The sequence below is a fragment of the Symphalangus syndactylus genome, chromosome 1 (genome assembly GCF_028878055.3).
Source record: "Symphalangus syndactylus isolate Jambi chromosome 1, NHGRI_mSymSyn1-v2.1_pri, whole genome shotgun sequence".
NCBI lineage: Eukaryota > Metazoa > Chordata > Mammalia > Primates > Hylobatidae > Symphalangus > Symphalangus syndactylus.
Genome location: NC_072423.2, coordinates 96,318,980 through 96,335,814, shown reverse-complemented (window position 1 = coordinate 96,335,814; position 16,835 = coordinate 96,318,980). Strand labels below are relative to the sequence as shown.

Here is a 16,835-nt window from a genome sequence, read left to right as displayed (position 1 = left end):
GGAGGGCCCAGCCCACCCTGGCACACTGCGTGCCTGCCTTCCTCCTCCTGGGACCCAGGCCCTGCTTCTGAAGACATTAAATCTTCCCTGATTGGGAGAGATTAGAGGCAGGGGTTGGGGGAGGGTGCTGGAGAAGGGGTGTCTGGAAGACCCTCAGGAGGCAGTCTGGGGAGGCTGTGCTCTCCAGGGGGCCTTGGGTCCAAGTGGCCCCCCTCAGCAGTGGAGATGCTCAAAGATAATCCCGGATTAGGACCCAAGCCCCGGGCCCAAGTCCCCCGCCTGCCCACCCGCCCCCGATCTTCCCCACAAAACCCCAGGAAAATCCCCGGCAGTACTCCCAGGCTCTCATTGGGAGCAGCTGGGGGCTGGCAGGAGTCCGCAGGCAGCAGCATCCGCCGAGGCCCAGCCCTGGCCATCCCCGGGGTTCCAGGCCTGGCATGGTTCAGGGCCCATGGGGAACTGTGCCAAGCGGCCCTGGCGCCGGGGCCCTAAGGTAGGAGGGGTCAGGGGAGAAGCCCAGGCCAGAAAGCTGGAATGGACCCTGAGGGTCAGATGGGATGGGCAGAGCCCTGTGAGGGCCGGGCAGGGTTGGGGGCTGCCCACTGCCCCAGGTGGAGATTTTTTTCCTGGAAGCCACAGCCTCTGGCCATCCTGATCTTGGCTCCCACAGACCACTGGGTCTCCCCTGCCAGGCTCCAGGTCCCCCAGCTGCCCATCCAGCTGCCCCATCCCGGCGGCAGCTCTCCGCTCTCTGCTAGCCAGCCTCCTTCTAATAGACAGAGCTGGGCACAAGGTCCCTCTCCTCTCTGCCTCTGGCTTTCTCAGTGGCCTTGGCCAAGTCTCTTGCCTTTTCTGGTCCTCAGTTTGCCCAACAGAACAGTTAGAGGATGGACCCTTTCTGCCTCACGTGTTCACGGGTGAGGGTCCTCTCTCTACCCCCCAGCCCCTTCCCTACTGTCCCGTGCCGGGCTCCAAAGACAGGAGCAGCTGGTGAGAGGAGTGGGGAGGGCCATCAGGCCCAGAGCTCAGCGGTCACTGCCCCAGCTCACAGCCGGCTCTGCTGCAGGACCCCTGGCAGTGGCTCAGCTCCCCACCAAGGGGCTCCTGCCCCAGCCCCAGCTCCAGCCCCAAGGAGCAGGGGGGCCCTGGGCCGGGCATCCAGGGCTACTCGGTGCTCAACAGCCTGGTGGGGCCTGCCTGCATCTTCCTGCGGCCCAGCATTGCCGCCACCCAACTCGTATGTACGGCCACCCGCCCGCCAGCCTGCCTGCCCTTGCCTCTCTCCCGCCAGCCCGCCTGCCCTTGCCCCTAGCACACCAGCCCACCTGCCCTTGCCCCTCACTTTGCCTCTCCTGGAGCTAGGGGGAAGAGGATTGAGTGGGGACATCAGAGCAAAGGCACGCAGATCTGGGGTGGGGGTGCAGAGAGGGGAGAGAGCAATGACTCTAGAAATGGAAGAGAGATCAACAGTGACATTGAGGCTGGCGGGACCAAGTCTGAGGATCTGCCCAAACCCCAGATCCACCACCAGCAAAGGGAGCCCCCTGCCCCAGAAGAGGGAGATGGAGTAGGTGGGGACGGCCCGAGGAGTGACCTAGGTCAGAAGCAGGGAAGGGGGCACCCAGTCACCCAGGCCAGTGAGCAGGACGGGGTGGGAAACAGGGCTGAGCAGTCAGACAGACACAGGCCCTGCGTGTGCGTGTTGGGGTGTGGGGCTGGGTGGGGAGCCCTGAGAAGCAAGAAGGAAGGGCACAGCCATCAGGAGAAGCAGGGAATTCCTAACCCCTCTGTGCCCTTCAGGACCGGGAGCTGCGGCCCGAGGAGATTGAAGGTAAAGGGTTGGAGAAGGAACTGGTTCCCTGGAGGGGAGGTGGGCATGGGGGCATGGGGTGGGGACACAGGGTTGGGGGGGCATCGGGTGGGGGCCTCAGTGTTTCCAGGAGGAAGTAGGAGCAAGAAGGCTGCAGGGGACCAGTTAAGGGAAATGGGGACCAGACTGAGCAGGGAGGGGATGACAGACCCCACCCAGCTGTCATTCCTTGGTCTCACTCACCAGGCAGATGACAGGGCCCGTTTTCTATTTGTTCATTCAGCTGACACTTCCTGGGTGCCCACTGTGTGCCTGGCCCTGGCTGAGCACTGGGAAACACGGCCAGCTAGACAGATATGGCCCGTGCCCTCTGGAGACCAACGTCAATTAGTCAGCTACAAGTACAAATGGTGCATGTGCTCTCCAGGAAAGGAAGAAATGGGCCCGGGGAGGCCACATGTAGAGGGATGGCTTCCTTTAGTAGGTGACATAGGACCAAAGAGGAAGGGGAAGAGTGAGGAAATCTCCAAGAGGTCAGGATTTGTTTCCCCCACTTTCTTTCTTTCTTTCTTCCTTTTTGAAAAATTTCACTGCTGTATCCCCAGTGCCTAGAGCAGAGCTTGGCACATAGTAGATGCTCCTCAAATATTTGCTCAAAGAACAAATAACAGGAACAGCACGTGCAAAGGCCCCGAGACAGCAAAGAGAATCTCATGTTCAGAAGGAGGGATGATCGGACCAAGGGAGAAGGGTAGGCAGGTCCAGGCCAGGATCAGGGGAATGTGGGGGAAGGACTGACTCCACCCTGCCTGGCAGAGCTGCAGGTCGCCTTCCAGGAGTTTGACCGAGACCGGGACGGCTACATTGGCTGCCGGGAGCTGGGTGCCTGCATGCGGACCCTGGGCTACATGCCCACCGAGATGGAGCTCATCGAGATCTCACAACAAATCAGTATGTGCCTCGGATCCGTCCCCATCCCCAGTCCTCCAGATGCCCCAGCTGGGCCCATGAAGCCAAGCAGTCCAGGTACAGAGGTGACTGCACAGGCTGTCCCCAGAGCCCATGACCTTGGTCATTCTCAAGGCAAGCTCTCTGCCTCTGGAGAACCTCACCAGCCTCTAGGAGGTGGGCACAGCAAGGACTGTGATCCTCATTCTGCAAATGAGGCAACTGAATGGTTAAGTGACTTCTCTAAGGTCACACAGCAAGTTCCTTGGAGCCAGGACTTGAACCCAGCCGAAGTCTTCAGGAAAATTAAGGAGAGTTCCAAGAAGTTGTTTTTTTTTTTTTTTTTTTTTTTTTTTTTTGAGATGGGGTCTTTTTCTGTCACTCAGGAGTGACAGTGGCGCTATCTCGGCTCACTGCAACATCCGCCTCCTGGGTTCAAGCAATTCTCCTGCCTCAGCCTCCTGAGTAGCTGGGATTACAGGCACCCGCCACCACGCCCAGCTAATTTTTGTATTTTTAGTAGAGACGGGGTTTCACCATGTTAGTCAGGCTGGTCTCGAACTCCTGACCTCAGGCGATCCACCCGCCTCAGCCTCCCAAAGTGCTGGCATTACAGGTGTGAACCACCGTGCCCAGCCCAAGAAGTTTGAGAGTGGTTTTCCTTTCACTTTTGGCCAAATCTGTGCCTTGTTTGGAGGGCGATTCCCATTGGGAAATACAGATGACCCAGGCTTTGGGCACAGAGGGAGGAAAGGATCCATTCACGAAGGGAAGGCAGAGGGCAGAGGAGGGAGGGCCAGGGCAGGGCAGCGGTCTCTGATGCCCTGGGTCTGTAATGGACGGGACCCCCAGGTGGCGGAAAGGTGGACTTTGAAGACTTCGTGGAGCTGATGGGCCCCAAGCTGCTGGCAGAGACGGCAGACATGATCGGTGTCCGGGAGCTACGGGACGCCTTCCGGGAGGTGCGGCCACTGGGGCTGAGGGCAGGCGGGGCTGTGTGTCTGCCGTGAGTGAGGGGCTGCGCGTGTGAATGACTGTCAGTGACCAGACGCCACAACCAACGCTGCCACAGTTCGACACCAATGGGGATGGCCGCATCAGCGTGGGCGAGCTCCGGGCGGCCCTCAAGGCCCTGCTGGGGGAGCGCCTCAGCCAGCGGGAGGTGGACGAGATCCTCCAGGACGTGGACCTCAATGGGGATGGCCTGGTCGACTTCGAAGGTACCCCCCTGCTGCACGTAGCAACACACGCCCTGGAAGGCTTCTAGCAGATAAGAAACCGCACAGCAAGAGTCACCACTGGGCACCAGACCCTGTGCCATGCACTCCCATGTCCTCTCCTAGTTAATCATCATGGAGAACCCGAGAGGAAGGAATTGTTATCCCCATAGGCAAGAGAAGAAAGTCCATTCTCAGGAAAGCCTAGGCACTTAGCAAAAAAGCAAGTAGATGGAGCCAAGATTTGAATCTGGGCAGCCTGATCCAGAACCCAGCTCTTCCTCTATGCTGCGTTCCCATAAAGGGGTAAAATGATTAAATAATAATAGAAGCCAAGGAAAATTACTATGTGGAAATGTATTCCCATAAGTAGGCCTTAAAGTTGCTCCTGAGCTCCCTAGCTGTCAAAGCAAAAAGGAAAACAAGTTCCATTACAAGGGTTTGTTTGTTTTTTCCCCCATAAGACAAAGCCCCCTCTTCCTGGCCCTGAGGCCTATTGCCTATCAGATCCAGAGGATGCCCTTGAAGATCCTCCCCTCAACCACACTCCCACCTGCCCCAAGGCCTGCAGGTGATCCTTACTCCTAGTGCAGTCCAGAGAACAGACCCAAAACCTTGGCTTCGTCCTGGCAGAGTTTGTGCGAATGATGTCTCGGTGAGCCTGTACAGAAGCTGGAGGCAGCAGAAAGGACTCAAGGACCACAGCCTCTGCCCACCAGCATGTTCCTTGAAGCCCATCGCCTCCAGCGGGGACCCTCCTCTCCTCCCCATCCCCCCTGTGTGCAGTGCCCTTGCCTGCCTTCACCCCCACCACCGCTTCTCCAATAAAGCCACCTGGCCTTGTCTCTGTCTCTCTGACAATAAAATATTTCCAATCCTGGGCAGATGGCTTTTGCCTCTCACTTGCTCATCCTGGAGGCTCCAGTATTTGGCCCCCAAAATCAAATACTGGGGCTGTCCCCTTGGATCACAAGCCCCTTCCATTGTGAGCTCCAGGGAGATGGGGACCCTCTCTTATTCCTCTCTGGATCCTGGACCCAGCCCAGAGCAAGTGTGAGGAAACATCCCTAGCGAGTAAACAGCGCCTTCCTGTCCCGAGCTCAGGTGCGTGTTGGCCTCCACAGTTCCTGCCGTGTATCCTGAGAACAGCTCCTGCTACCTGCATGATTCCATTCGAGCGTGGAGAAAGTACTGCAGGAAGACCTTTCCCAAGCTTGGTCTCGTTTTTCCGGCAGTAGCCTTGGAGGCACACTGCTCAGAGCTCCCTTCAAGAACATGCAGTTCGGCCGGGCACGGTGGCTCACGCCTGTAATCCCAGCACTTTGGGAGGCCAAGGCGGGCGGATCACGATGTCAGGAGATCAAGACCATCCTGGCTAACACAGTGAAACCCCGTCTCTACTAAAAAAAAAAAAAATTACAAAAAATTAGCCGGGCGAGGTGGTGGGCGCCTGTAGTCCCAGCTACACGGGAGGCTGAGGCAGGAGAATGGCGTGAACCCCGGGGGGCGGAGCCTGCAGTGAGCCGAGATCGCACCACTGCACTCCAGCCTGGGCGACAGCAAGACTCTGTCTCAAAAAGAAAAAAAAAAAAAAGAACATGCAGTTCAACTTAGAGGAGTGGGTGAGTTAGCAGAAGGGCTCAGCCACTGGCCCCTTCAGGAGACACCTCAGCTTTTGGGCTGACACCTCACTCCTCCAGGGAGCCCCCAGCCACTAACTGAGCACAGCATGGGGAACCAGGACCTGGACATTGCTGCCTAACGCGAGCCTCCTCTAACGGGCAGTCTTTGCTCCGAGCTCCCCTTTGGGGCAGCCAAGGCAGACAGATCTGCGTGGAATCAGAGGCTCGCCTGCCCAGTCCTGCTTCCTCCCCCTTTACCTTCCTCCCTAACTCCATCTAAGCATCTTCCTCCTGGAGGACCCCGGGCACTCAAAGCATATCCCAGTCTTCAGGGCCCCATTTTCCAGATTGAAGAAATTGACAGGCTGAGTGCCCTTGTCCGTTCCTGCTGCTATAACAAAATACCTTAGACTGGTATTTTATAAACAGCGTGAATTTATTGCTCACAGTTATGGAGGCTGGGAAGTCCAGGGTCAAGGTGCAGGCAGTTGGGTATCTGGAGAGGGCCAGTTCTCTGCTTCCAAGATGGTGCCTTGAGCTGCTTCCTCCAGAGGGTGCCTCACGTAGCGGAAAGGCAGGAAGCACATGAGGGCCTGGCTACTGCCCCCGCCCCACTGCCACCCCCAGCCCTTTTATAAAGCACTAATCCCATCCATAAGGGCAGAGCCCTCATGGCCCAATCATCTTCTAAAGGCCCCACCCCTTACTGTTGCTGCATTGGGGATTGAGTTTCAACATGCATTTTGGAGGGGACACAAACATCAGGGCCATAGCACGAGGGCCGGGTGCAGTGGCTCATGCATGCAACCCCAGCACTTTGAGGCCAGGAATTTGAGACCAGCCTGGGCAACATAGCGAGATCCTGTCTCTACAAAAATAAAGCAAAAATTAGCCAGGTGTGGTGGTGCATACGTGTAATCCCAGCTACTTGGGAGGCTGAGGTGGGAGGATCACTCGAACCCAGGAGGTCAAGGCTGCAGTGAACTATGTGATTGCACCACTGCACTCCAGCCTGGACAACAGAACAAAACCCTGTCTCTAAAAAACACTCTTTTAACTAAAAATAATAATAACATAAACAATAGCACCAAGTCTAAGTGACCTGCTAGAGACTACGTGGCCTCACCGCCCTCTATCCCCACACACTGCTAGGTTATTCTTCCTAAAATGCCACTTGCATTTCGTCACACCCCTGTTCAGGACCTCGCCATGACTTTCCATTACCCCCAGGTTAATCCAGGGCCTTTGCCTGCACAGAGGCTCCAGGAGAACACGGGACTGGCATAAAGCCACACACAATCAGGATGAAGGGTGGTAGGACTTGCACCCAGGCCCAGGGACTCTGAAACCACAGTGCCAACTAGGGAGGGTGCCTCAGAGTCAGGACCGGCCCAGGCCAGATCTTGGCCTCTTCTAGCTATGGCGCAAGCCTCATCTGCAGCTCCTGCCTGCTGGGAGCAAACGACCCCTGACCTTCCTCGTCACGAAGGGGTGAGAGTGCCCAGTGCCTGTGCCTGGTCCTCACATGGTACCTGCCAACAAGATGGCCCTGGGACAAAGCAGGCAGGCGGCCTGGGGATGTGCCCTGCGCATTCTGGAGACTGGATGCCGAGGTGCTGGAGCTGGCTGCAGTGGCCTCAGCACCACTCTCCTGGCAGATCTCAATTAATCCTTAAGCCTCAATTAGGTAATCGCCGCTGCCAATCTGGCAGGACCAGGAATGAGGATAAGTTGCCCCAGCCTCAGTGGCTTCTCTGGGAGCCAGGATCCACACTTCCACCCTTCCTTCCACCACCCTCACGGCTGGTACAGATGGTATTGCTGCCTGAGAAGATGCCTGTCCCTGCTGCAGGGGTTGAGGGGTAGTGATGGCCATGAGGAAGAGGGAAATCAGAACCCCACTCAGGGTCAGCCTCCCACCACCTCCCCAGGCCTCAGCCTGGCAGGCTCTGCGGCTAAAGAACTGGGAGTGGCTGTGGGGTGGTCTGAATCGGGGCACTGTGTCTGCTGGCAAAAGAAGTGCTCCCAGCTCCCCCAAATCTCACACACACCTCCCAACAGACAGCAGCTGGAGCAGGGGATCCGTTAAGCCTGTGAGATCGAGGCTGCAGTGGGCTGGGGAAGGAACAGTGGGCAGGGTTGAAACTACGGCGAGTCCAGAACCCCTGCCCCCGCTACAGGGGGCACCTGCTGCCCAACTCCTCCGAGTCTTGCCAGAGCAGCCCCAAGTTATAAGATCTTCTGATTTAGGCCGGGTGCAGTGGCTCATGGCTGTAATCCCAGTACTTTGGGAGGCCGAGGCGGGTGGATCACCTGAGGTCAGGATTTCGAGATCAGCCTGGCCAACATGGTGAAACCCCGACTCCACCAAAAATACAAAAATTGGCCAGGCATGGTGACAGGTGCCTGTAATCCCAGCTACTAGGGAGACTGAGGCAGGAGAATTGCTTGAACTTGGGAGAGTTCAAGAGGTTTCAGCCAAGACTGTGTCACTGAACTCCAGCCTGGGCAACAGAGTGAGACTCCATCTCAAAATAAATAAACAAACTAACAAACAAAAGACCTGTAGGCTTACAGAATGACTGTGAAGATAGCACAGAGGGTTTCCCAATACCCCATGCCCAGATTCCCCTATATATCAGTCAGGGTTCTCCAGAGAAACAGAACAATAGGATACCTCAGTAGATGATTCATGATAGATAGATAGATAGATAGATAGATAGATAGATAGAGCTATCCATAGGGAGTCTTTCAATTGGCTTTGTGTCCCAATCATTGTGTATGTTTGTTTATTTTTAGCACTTTTTATGTTTTGGCACTACAAGCTGCTCCAGGATCATCTTGTATATTTCCTGCCCCTGCCCCTGCCCCAGTCATTTCTCCGAGGAGCCCTGGTTCATTTTATTGGAGAATGGTATTAGACACCAAGATCTGGGGTGGGGCATGGTGCGTAATGCCTGTAATTCCTATACTTTGAGACACCAAGGTGGGAGGATCACTTGAGCCCAGGAGTTCAAGACCAGCCTGGGCAACATAGTGAGACCCCATCTCTACAAAACAATTTTAAAAATTAGCCAGGTGTAGTAGTGTGCGCCTGTAGTTCCAGCTACTGGGGAGGCGGAGGCAGGAGAATCGCTTGAACCTGAGTGGCAGAAGTTGCAGTGAGCTGAGATTGTGCCACTGCACTCCTGCCTGGGTGACACAGCGAGACTCCATCTCAAAAAAATACAAAAACAAAAAGTTTCCTCATACAGAAGAGTTTCACTACCCTATGCCTCACCTATTCAGTTCCACTCCTTCTACCCTAGGCCCCAGCAATCACGGTTCAACTTCTGTATAGTTTTCCCTTTTCCAGAATGTCACAGAATTGGAATCATACAGTATGTGGCTTTTTCAGACTGGCTTCTTTCACTTAGCAATATGCATTTAAGGTTTATTGACGTCTTTTCATGGCTAGATAGTCGATTTCCTTCATTGCCCAATAATATTCCATTGTATGGATATGTCAGTTTGTTTATCCATTCACCTATGTTTTTTTTCTTTTTTTTGAGACGACGTCTCACTTTGTCACCCAGGCTGGAGTGCAATGGCGCGATCTCGGCTGACTGCAACCTCTGCCTCCCAGGTTCAAGTGATTCTCCTGCCTCAGCCTCCCTAGTAGCTGGGATTACAGGCAACCGCCATCATCGCTGGCTAATTTTTGTATTTTTAGTAGAGAAGGGGTTTCTCCATGTTGGTCAGGCTGGTCTTGAACTCCTGACCTTAGGTGATCCACCTGCTTCGACCTCCCAAAGTGCTGGGATTCCAGGCGTGAGCCACCGTGCCTAGCCTCATTCACCTATTAAAGGGCATCTCGTTGCTTCCAGTTTTGGAGATTATAAAACTGCTATAAACATTCACATGCACGTGTTTTTGTGTGCTCATACATTTTCAAATCAGTTGGGTCAACACCCAGGAACACAACTGCTGGATCACAGAGTAAGTCTATGTTTAGTTTTGGAAGAAGCCACCAAACCATCTTCCAAAATGGCTGTACCATTCTGCATCCCTACCAACAGTAAATGCGAGTCCCTGCTGCTCCACACCCTTGCCAGCAACTGACATTGTCAGGTTTTGGATTTTAGCCATTCTAACAAGAATGTAGCAGTATCAACTTGTTCATCCATTTTTTTTTTTTTTTTTTTTTTTTTTTTTTTTTGAGACAGAGTCTCACTGTGTCACCCAGGCTGGAGTGCAATGGCACAATCTCGGCTCACTGCAAGCTCCGCCTCCCAGGTTCAAGAGATTCTCCTGCCTCAGCCTCCCAAGTAGCTGGGACTATGGGCACGTGTCACCACGCCTGGCTAATTTTTTGTATTTTTAGTAGAGATGGGATTTCACCATGTTAGCCAGGATGGTCTCAATCTCCTGACCTCGTGCTCCATCCGCCTCGGCCTCCCAAAGTGCTGGGATTACAGGCGTGAGCCACTGCGCAAAGTTGCAAGGATTGTACAGAAATACAATGCTGGTCACTAAGATGAAGTTTTAATTCACTGGGAAAGCCAACAAGAGCCCATCTATGGGCTGAATTTAGCAATGGTTAAAGGCTCCAAAATCCAGGGGATGAGCTGTGGGTCTGAGGGCTGAGACCAGAGGGGAGCCCCTGAAGCGTTGTACCAAGGAACCTGTGCTATCTTCCCCCGAGGTAGACAGAGTCCTCTCTCTAAGATAGGCCACAGTTGTCACCACCCACCTCCCTCAGGGAACTCTGTGCCCCTCCTGCCATAGCCCACTGCTCCAAGGAGGAGGGACATCTGAGCCTGCTGTAGGGCCAAGCCAGTGGCTCCTGCCTGTAATCCCAGCACTTTGGGAGGCTGAGGCAGGAGGACTGCTTGAGCCCAGGAGGTCAAGACTGCAGTGAGCCATGTTTGCACCACTGCACTCAAGTCTGGGTGACAGGGTAAGACCCTGTCTCAAAAATAAATAAATAAATATAAATGAATTAATTCAAGGTTCAACCCCTCAGGCACCTCCCAAGCAAACTCCTTCCCCCAAACATAGGTGTTATGGACTAAATGTTTGTGTCTCTCCAAAATTCATATGCTGAAGCCTAACTCCCAGTGTGGCTGTGTTTGGAGATGGACTGCTAAGGAAGTAATTAAGGTTAAATGAGGCCATAAGGGTAGGGCCCTGATTTGATAGGATTAGTGTCCTTTTTTGCTTTTTTACTTTTTTATTTTTTTAAGACAGGGTCTTGCTCTGTTGCCCAGGCTGGAGTGCAGTTGCATGATCACGGCTCACTGCAGCCTCAACTTCCTGGGCTCAAGTGATCCTCCCACCTCAGCCTCCCAAGTAGCTGGGACTACAGGCACATGCCACCATGCCAGGCTAATTTTTGTATTTTTTGTAGAGACAGAGTCTCACTATGTTGCCCAGGCTGGTCTTGAACTCCTAGGCTGAAGCAATGCTCCTGCCTTAGCTTACCAGTGTGCTGGGATTACAGGAGTCACCCACCGAGCCTGGTCCTTCTTTTGTTTTTTAGATGTGGGGTCTCACTGTGTTGCCCAGGCTGGACTCAAACTTCTGGGCTCAATCAAGTCTTCCATGTGAGCTCCCAAGTAGCTGAGATTACAGCCTTGCACCTCCCTGCCCAGCTTCCAGGATTAATGTACTTATAAGAAGAGACACCAGGAAGTTTGTTCTTTCTCTCTGCACCAAGGAGCACATATGAAGACATAGCCAGAGGTGGCTATTTACAAGCCAGGAAGGGAGCCCTCACCAGAAACCGACTGTGCTAGCATCCTGATCTCAAACTTGGAGCCTCCAGAACCATGAGAAAATAAATTTTAGGCCAGGCGCGGTGGCTCACGCTTGTAATCCCAGCACTTTGGGAGGCAAGGCGGGCGGATCACGAGGTCAGGAGATCGAGACCACGGTGAAACTCCGTCTCTACTAAAAAATACAAAAAATTAGCTGGGCGTGGTGGCGGGCGCCTGTAGTCCCAGCTACTCGGAGAAGCTGAGGCAGGAGAATGGCGTGAACCCAGGAGGCGGAGCTTGCAGTGAGCCGAGATTGCGCCACTGCACTCCAGGCTGGGCGACAAAGCGAGACTCCGTCTCAAAAAAAAAAAAAAAAAAAAGAAAAGAAATTTTAGTTGTTTAAGCCACTCAGTCTATGGTATTTTGTTTTGTTTGTGGAATTAGGCCAGTGGCTATTGCCTGTAATCCCAGCATTTTGAGAGGCTGAGGCAAGAGGATTGTTTGAGCCCAGGAGGTCAAGGCTGCAGTAACTAATAGAATGGGCAGTGGAGAAAGTAGGAAGGTCTAAGGTGTGGAAGTGTCAGAGGCGTTTGAACCAGAGCAACTCCATCTTGAATAGGAGCTCGGTAAAATGAGGCTGAGACCTACTGGGCTGCATTCCCAGATGGTTAAGGCATTCTAAGTCACAGGATGAGACAGGAGGTCAGCACAAGACACAGGTCATAAATACCGTGCTGATAAAACAGGTTGCAGTAAAGAGGCCAGCCAAAACCCACTAAAACCAAGATAGTGATGAGAATGACCTCTGGTCATCCTCACTGCTGCACTCCCATCTGTAAACTGATGCCATGGCAATGTCAGGCAGTTACCCTATATGGTCTAAAACGGGGAGGCATGAATAATCCACCCCTTGTTTAGCATATCATCAAGAAATAACCAGAAAAATGGGCAACCAGTAGCACTTGGGCCTGCTCTGTCCGTAGCCATTCTTTTATTCCTTTACTTTCTTAATAAACTTGCTTTCACTTTACTCTGTGGACTCACCCTAAATTATTTCTTGTGCAAGATCCAAGAACCCTCTGGTGGGATACGGATCCAGACCCCTTTCCTGTAACAGAAGGAGTTGGGGCTTGGTGGTTTCCAAAGGAGGTGTAACCCTCAGTGGCTCCTCTTCACCTACTATCCACAGTAGATTTCTCTGAAGCGCACCCTCAGTGCCACCGGTAGGAGCAGAAGACCTTGGGTGACCTGATCAACATCTTTTCTTTTTAACAGTAGTTGAGTCTGAATATGTATTAGAAAACTATAAATAGTGAGCACATGATTAAATGGACATTATTCCTTTTCCTTTCTATTTAAGATTTTTTAAAAGTGAGTTAATTACAAGGAAATGTTAAATAGATGGCAAAACTGATGGAGTTTTCCTAATGGCTGGAGTTAGGGAAGCACTGGACTCCGTGGTCAACTCAGCTTCCTTACATCCAGGTCACCTAAGGTCCCCTTCCTGCCCCTGTGGTTATTTCCACGGCTCTACCTCCACTTCCCAGTGAACTCTCCAGCAGAAAAAAAAAAGGCTGGTTCTCAAACACATGTTGTGCTCTCCCATTTCCCAAGATTTTGCACACGCCAGTCCCTCTACCGGGAGTGTCCCCTCGGTCTCTGCTTCCACCCCCTCCTACTCAAATGCCACCTGGTCTGTAGAGATTTCTGTGATGCCACCCAGCAGGCCCTTCCTCTAAGTTCCAATGCACCCTGTCCCGTTCCCCCTTGTGGCCACTGACTTACTGCAATGTAAAGAAGACGTTGCTTCCCTATCTCAGAGTATAAGGCCTCCTTGAGTACAGAGGCCATGGCCTGTTCATTTCTGTAACCTCAGTGTTCAGCACAAGGCATGGGACGAAGGAGGGAGTCAGAACATGGTTTTTGTGTGTTTTTTGGGGGGGGGGGGTTTTGAGGTGGAGTCTTGCCCTATCGCCCAGGCTGGAGTGCAATGGCACCATCTTGGCTCACTGCAACCTCTTTTCAAATCGATTCTCCTGCCTCAGCTTCCCAAGTAGCTGGGATTACAGGCACCCGCCACCACACCCAGCTAATTTTTGTATTTTTAGTAGAGACGGGGGTTTCACCATGTTGGCCAGGCTAGTCTTGAACTCCTGACCTCGTGATCCGCCCGCCTCGGCCTCCCAAAGTGCTGGGATTACAGGCGTGAGCCACCGCGCTCGGCCAGAACATGCTTGTTGGATGAATGAATGAATGACTGTCCTAGAGATGAAGATCTACAAAGCTGGGAGCATGAAGATACACAAGGCCAGAGAAGTTTGAGTTTGGAGAAGGAGCCTGGGAGAAAGGGTTAGGGAGTGGAGGAGGGTCTGAGGTCTAAGCCTGTGGGGAGTGAGACTTGAGGGGAGGGGTCTGAGTGGTGGAGTGAAAAGGTATGGGGGCCCTGTGGGACAGGAAGGCGGAGAATGAAACAACAAGCACTTTATGACTATTCATTTAATCCACACAACACAATGAGATCCTCATTTTCCCCATTTTATGGATGGGGAAACTGAGGCATACTGAGGTGAGAAACTTGCCTGGGGGAAATCGCTAGTGGGGGTGGTGCTGAGATTTGAACCCAGGTGGTTGGCTCCAGTCGGTGCTCTTGACCAGTTTGGTCCGGGTACCGGCACACAAATAATCCCGAAGGTTTGCCCTACGGCCATTGTCACTAACTGAGGCAGCGGCGCGGGGCCTTGGGGGTGCGGGTAAAGGGGTCTTTGAGGTCGCCCTCAGACCTGAGGACGAGCCAAGCCGCAGGAAGAACGGTACGTGGCGGCATCCATGAGGGGCCTGTTGCCATGGGAACAAACGCAGGCCTCGGGCGGGCGCATGCGCAGATCGGGGAGAGGGTGTTGAACCGGTGAAAGGTGACGTAAAAGCGCACGGGGTGGGGCGCAGGGCTCGGGACGTCAAAGCTCTGCGTCCTTCGGCCCCCAGAGCGGAGAAGCGCGCAAGGCAGCGGTGACAGCGGCGACGGCAGCGGCGACAGCAACCCCTGCTGGGCCGAAACTGGGCAGAGCGGAGCAGACGTCTGAAGCAGCACGAGTGAGGCGCGAGGGTAGCGCCTGCGCCCGAGAAGACCCCTCGGCGCGAACCGGCAGCCTAGTCCCGGGTCCCGGTTCCCGAGGCCCCGCCTCTAGGGCCTGGGGACTAATCGGATTGAGAGCGCGCCGGCCCGGGCCGCGAACTCGCCAATTGCGGAGGGCGGTGGCCACCGCCCAATCCGGAGCAGACAGGTGCGAGGTCCGGAAGGCGGAGGCCAATCGGCGGCGGTTGCGACCTGCTGGGGCAGGTCTCGGCCAATAAGGAGGCTCGAGTGGCATCTTCGCGCACCAATCGGGAGTGAGGGAGCATTCGTGCCCGCTCGCCCTTCCGGCCAGACCTCTATTTACCAGGGGCGTGCAGCCCGCTTGCCAATCAGAGCGCGGCTGAGCGGCCCGGCAGCCAACCCCCGAGGAGCGGCCGGCTGGCGTCCGCCGCGCCCAGGAGTTGGGGATGTCCTACAAACCCATCGCCCCTGCTCCCAGCAGCACCCCTGGCTCCAGCACCCCTGGGCCGGGCACCCCGGTCCCTACAGGTGAGGATCCAGCTCCACCCCTACTCGCCTGCCGGGCGGTCGAGGTCTCGAAGACAAGACGGCCTGAGTTCTGCAATACTGGGCCTGCCGCCTACCCTCGCTGAGCCTCAGTTTGCTGGCCTGTGAAGTGGGCGTGGTCACGTAAGGGCTTGTAGGTGGAGCGCAGTGGGAGGGATTTGTCCCTGAAGTTGATCAGCATGGAATGAAGCATCCTTTGGAGGGAATCGGGCGAACCCGGTCCTGGGCTTGGAAAAGCTGGGAGGCGGCGTCCCTGCCCCGCGCTGACCTCTTATTCGCGCCTGTTGCTGCAGGAAGCGTCCCGTCGCCGTCGGGCTCAGTGCCAGGAGCCGGCGCTCCTTTTAGACCGCTGTTTAACGACTTTGGACCGCCTTCCATGGGCTACGTGCAGGTGAGTGGGGCCAAAGCTTTGCTTATAGATGCGGACTGGAGTCCCCCTCCCCGCCAGGTGCCTGAGCTAACTGCCCTGTTCTCTTTTAACATAGGCGATGAAGCCACCCGGCGCCCAGGGCTCCCAGAGCACCTACACGGACCTGCTGTCAGTCATAGAGGAGATGGGCAAAGAGATCCGGCCCACCTATGCTGGCAGCAAGAGCGCCATGGAGCGCCTGAAGAGAGGTAAGTGAGGCCAGGCCGCCCTGCTCAGGAAACCGACACTGACTATCCTTCATTAGGGAAGGAAGGACATCTGGAGGCCACCAGAGCCAAGCCTAGAGGAGGTCCAGTATTACTACCAGAGAGGTGTTTTGAATCGAATTGAAATTGAGTCCATTTCCAGGGAAGAGCCTGGGAATTTGTATTTCAACAGGGCAACCTTGAGGATTAACCAAACCTCTAATCTCATCTAGCCGTCATTAGATTTGAATTTCTCTTGCCGAAAGGGGAAAGGGAGTGGGGAGGCAGGGGTCCTCCTCTGGAGAGCAGTGGGTGGGGCTGTGGAGGGTTGCTGAGACCCCACCCCACCCCCAGGTATCATCCATGCGCGAGCCCTAGTCAGAGAGTGCCTGGCAGAGACAGAGCGGAACGCCCGCACGTAACAGGAAGCGCCTCGGCCTCAGCGTCTGGACCTTTCCGGCCACTGCAGAGCACCCGCTTCTCCCTGGCCTTCATCCTGAGTTGCACTAACCATCCTGGGCGTCCTGTCCTGTGTCCCTTGGTGGGTCCCCTCCAGGAACCAAGGAGTGGCCATCCAGGTGGCAGCACTAAGGACACCCCCCCACAACAAGAGTTAGCAGCGAGGTCCCCATGAGTCCCACCCATGACCTGCCGACAGTGTTGCCCACCGGAACTTTCTGTGGCCCCTACCGCTCAGCCCTTCCCAGCACTTCTCCCACTTTGTCCCGAGCCTCCTTCTCCCCCAGCAGGGGCTCAGGCCTGGCACCTCCCTGTCTTGTGTCCTGAGCCATAGTGACTCTTTTATCTGTGTGTCTTTTGCTAAATATACCCTTTTTATATTAATAAAAGATGATTTGGAGTTGTGCTGTCAGCTCTGAGCCTTTCTGGGTCTGGTTCTTCAGCTAAGCCTGGGTGGGCCAGGCAGAGAAAGGGGAATAGGAGACTATGGATGGGGAGGGTGTGACTAAATGAGGTTTGACTTGCCTCTGTGGGCCATCAGCCTCTGGTGGGACCCGGGCCCTCTCCGCCCCAGCCGTGGCGCTGAGAGCCCTGGGCCTTCCTATGGTGCCACCAGGGGGCAGCACAGGGCCTGGTTGCTTCCACAGCCCTTGGCGCTGTGGGCAGCCTGGGCCTGGAGGGTGCTTCCTCTGGATTGGCGGTGATGCCTGGCAGCATGGAAATGCCAGTTCACGTAAGCCACTCCCTCACACGCCCTAATGCCCTGACAACACCCCAGCCTCTGAA

At 54.7% G+C, this 16,835-nt stretch overlaps 2 protein-coding genes across 4 annotated transcripts; both read left to right on the top strand.

The window, feature by feature from the left end:
• Positions 1-330: 330 nt before the first annotated feature.
• CABP2 (calcium binding protein 2) lies at positions 331-4,861 on the top strand. Of its 2 annotated transcripts, none has more exons than XM_055270097.2 (7): positions 331-493; positions 1,067-1,237; positions 1,801-1,831; positions 2,627-2,761; positions 3,611-3,720; positions 3,831-3,978; positions 4,609-4,861. In XM_055270097.2, the coding sequence occupies exons 1-7, from the start codon at positions 452-454 to the stop codon at positions 4,632-4,634; spliced, it is 663 nt and encodes a 220-aa protein (XP_055126072.1). In that variant the 5' UTR covers positions 331-451; the 3' UTR covers positions 4,635-4,861. The 2 variants fall into 2 exon arrangements, with proteins under 2 accessions (XP_055126072.1, XP_055126070.1); XM_055270095.2 differs by having other exon boundaries at positions 1,067-1,241.
• Positions 4,862-14,299: 9,438 nt separating this feature from the next.
• CDK2AP2 (cyclin dependent kinase 2 associated protein 2) lies at positions 14,300-16,449 on the top strand. 2 transcript variants are annotated; one of them, XM_055270104.2, is made up of 4 exons: positions 14,300-14,957; positions 15,269-15,366; positions 15,461-15,593; positions 15,945-16,449. In XM_055270104.2, exons 1-4 carry the CDS (start codon positions 14,876-14,878, stop codon positions 16,010-16,012), a joined length of 381 nt encoding a protein of 126 aa, XP_055126079.1. In that variant the 5' UTR covers positions 14,300-14,875; the 3' UTR covers positions 16,013-16,449. The 2 variants fall into 2 exon arrangements, with proteins under 2 accessions (XP_055126079.1, XP_055126085.1); XM_055270110.2 differs by lacking the exon at positions 14,300-14,957 and adding an exon at positions 14,965-15,098.
• The last annotated feature ends 386 nt before the right edge of the window (positions 16,450-16,835 follow it).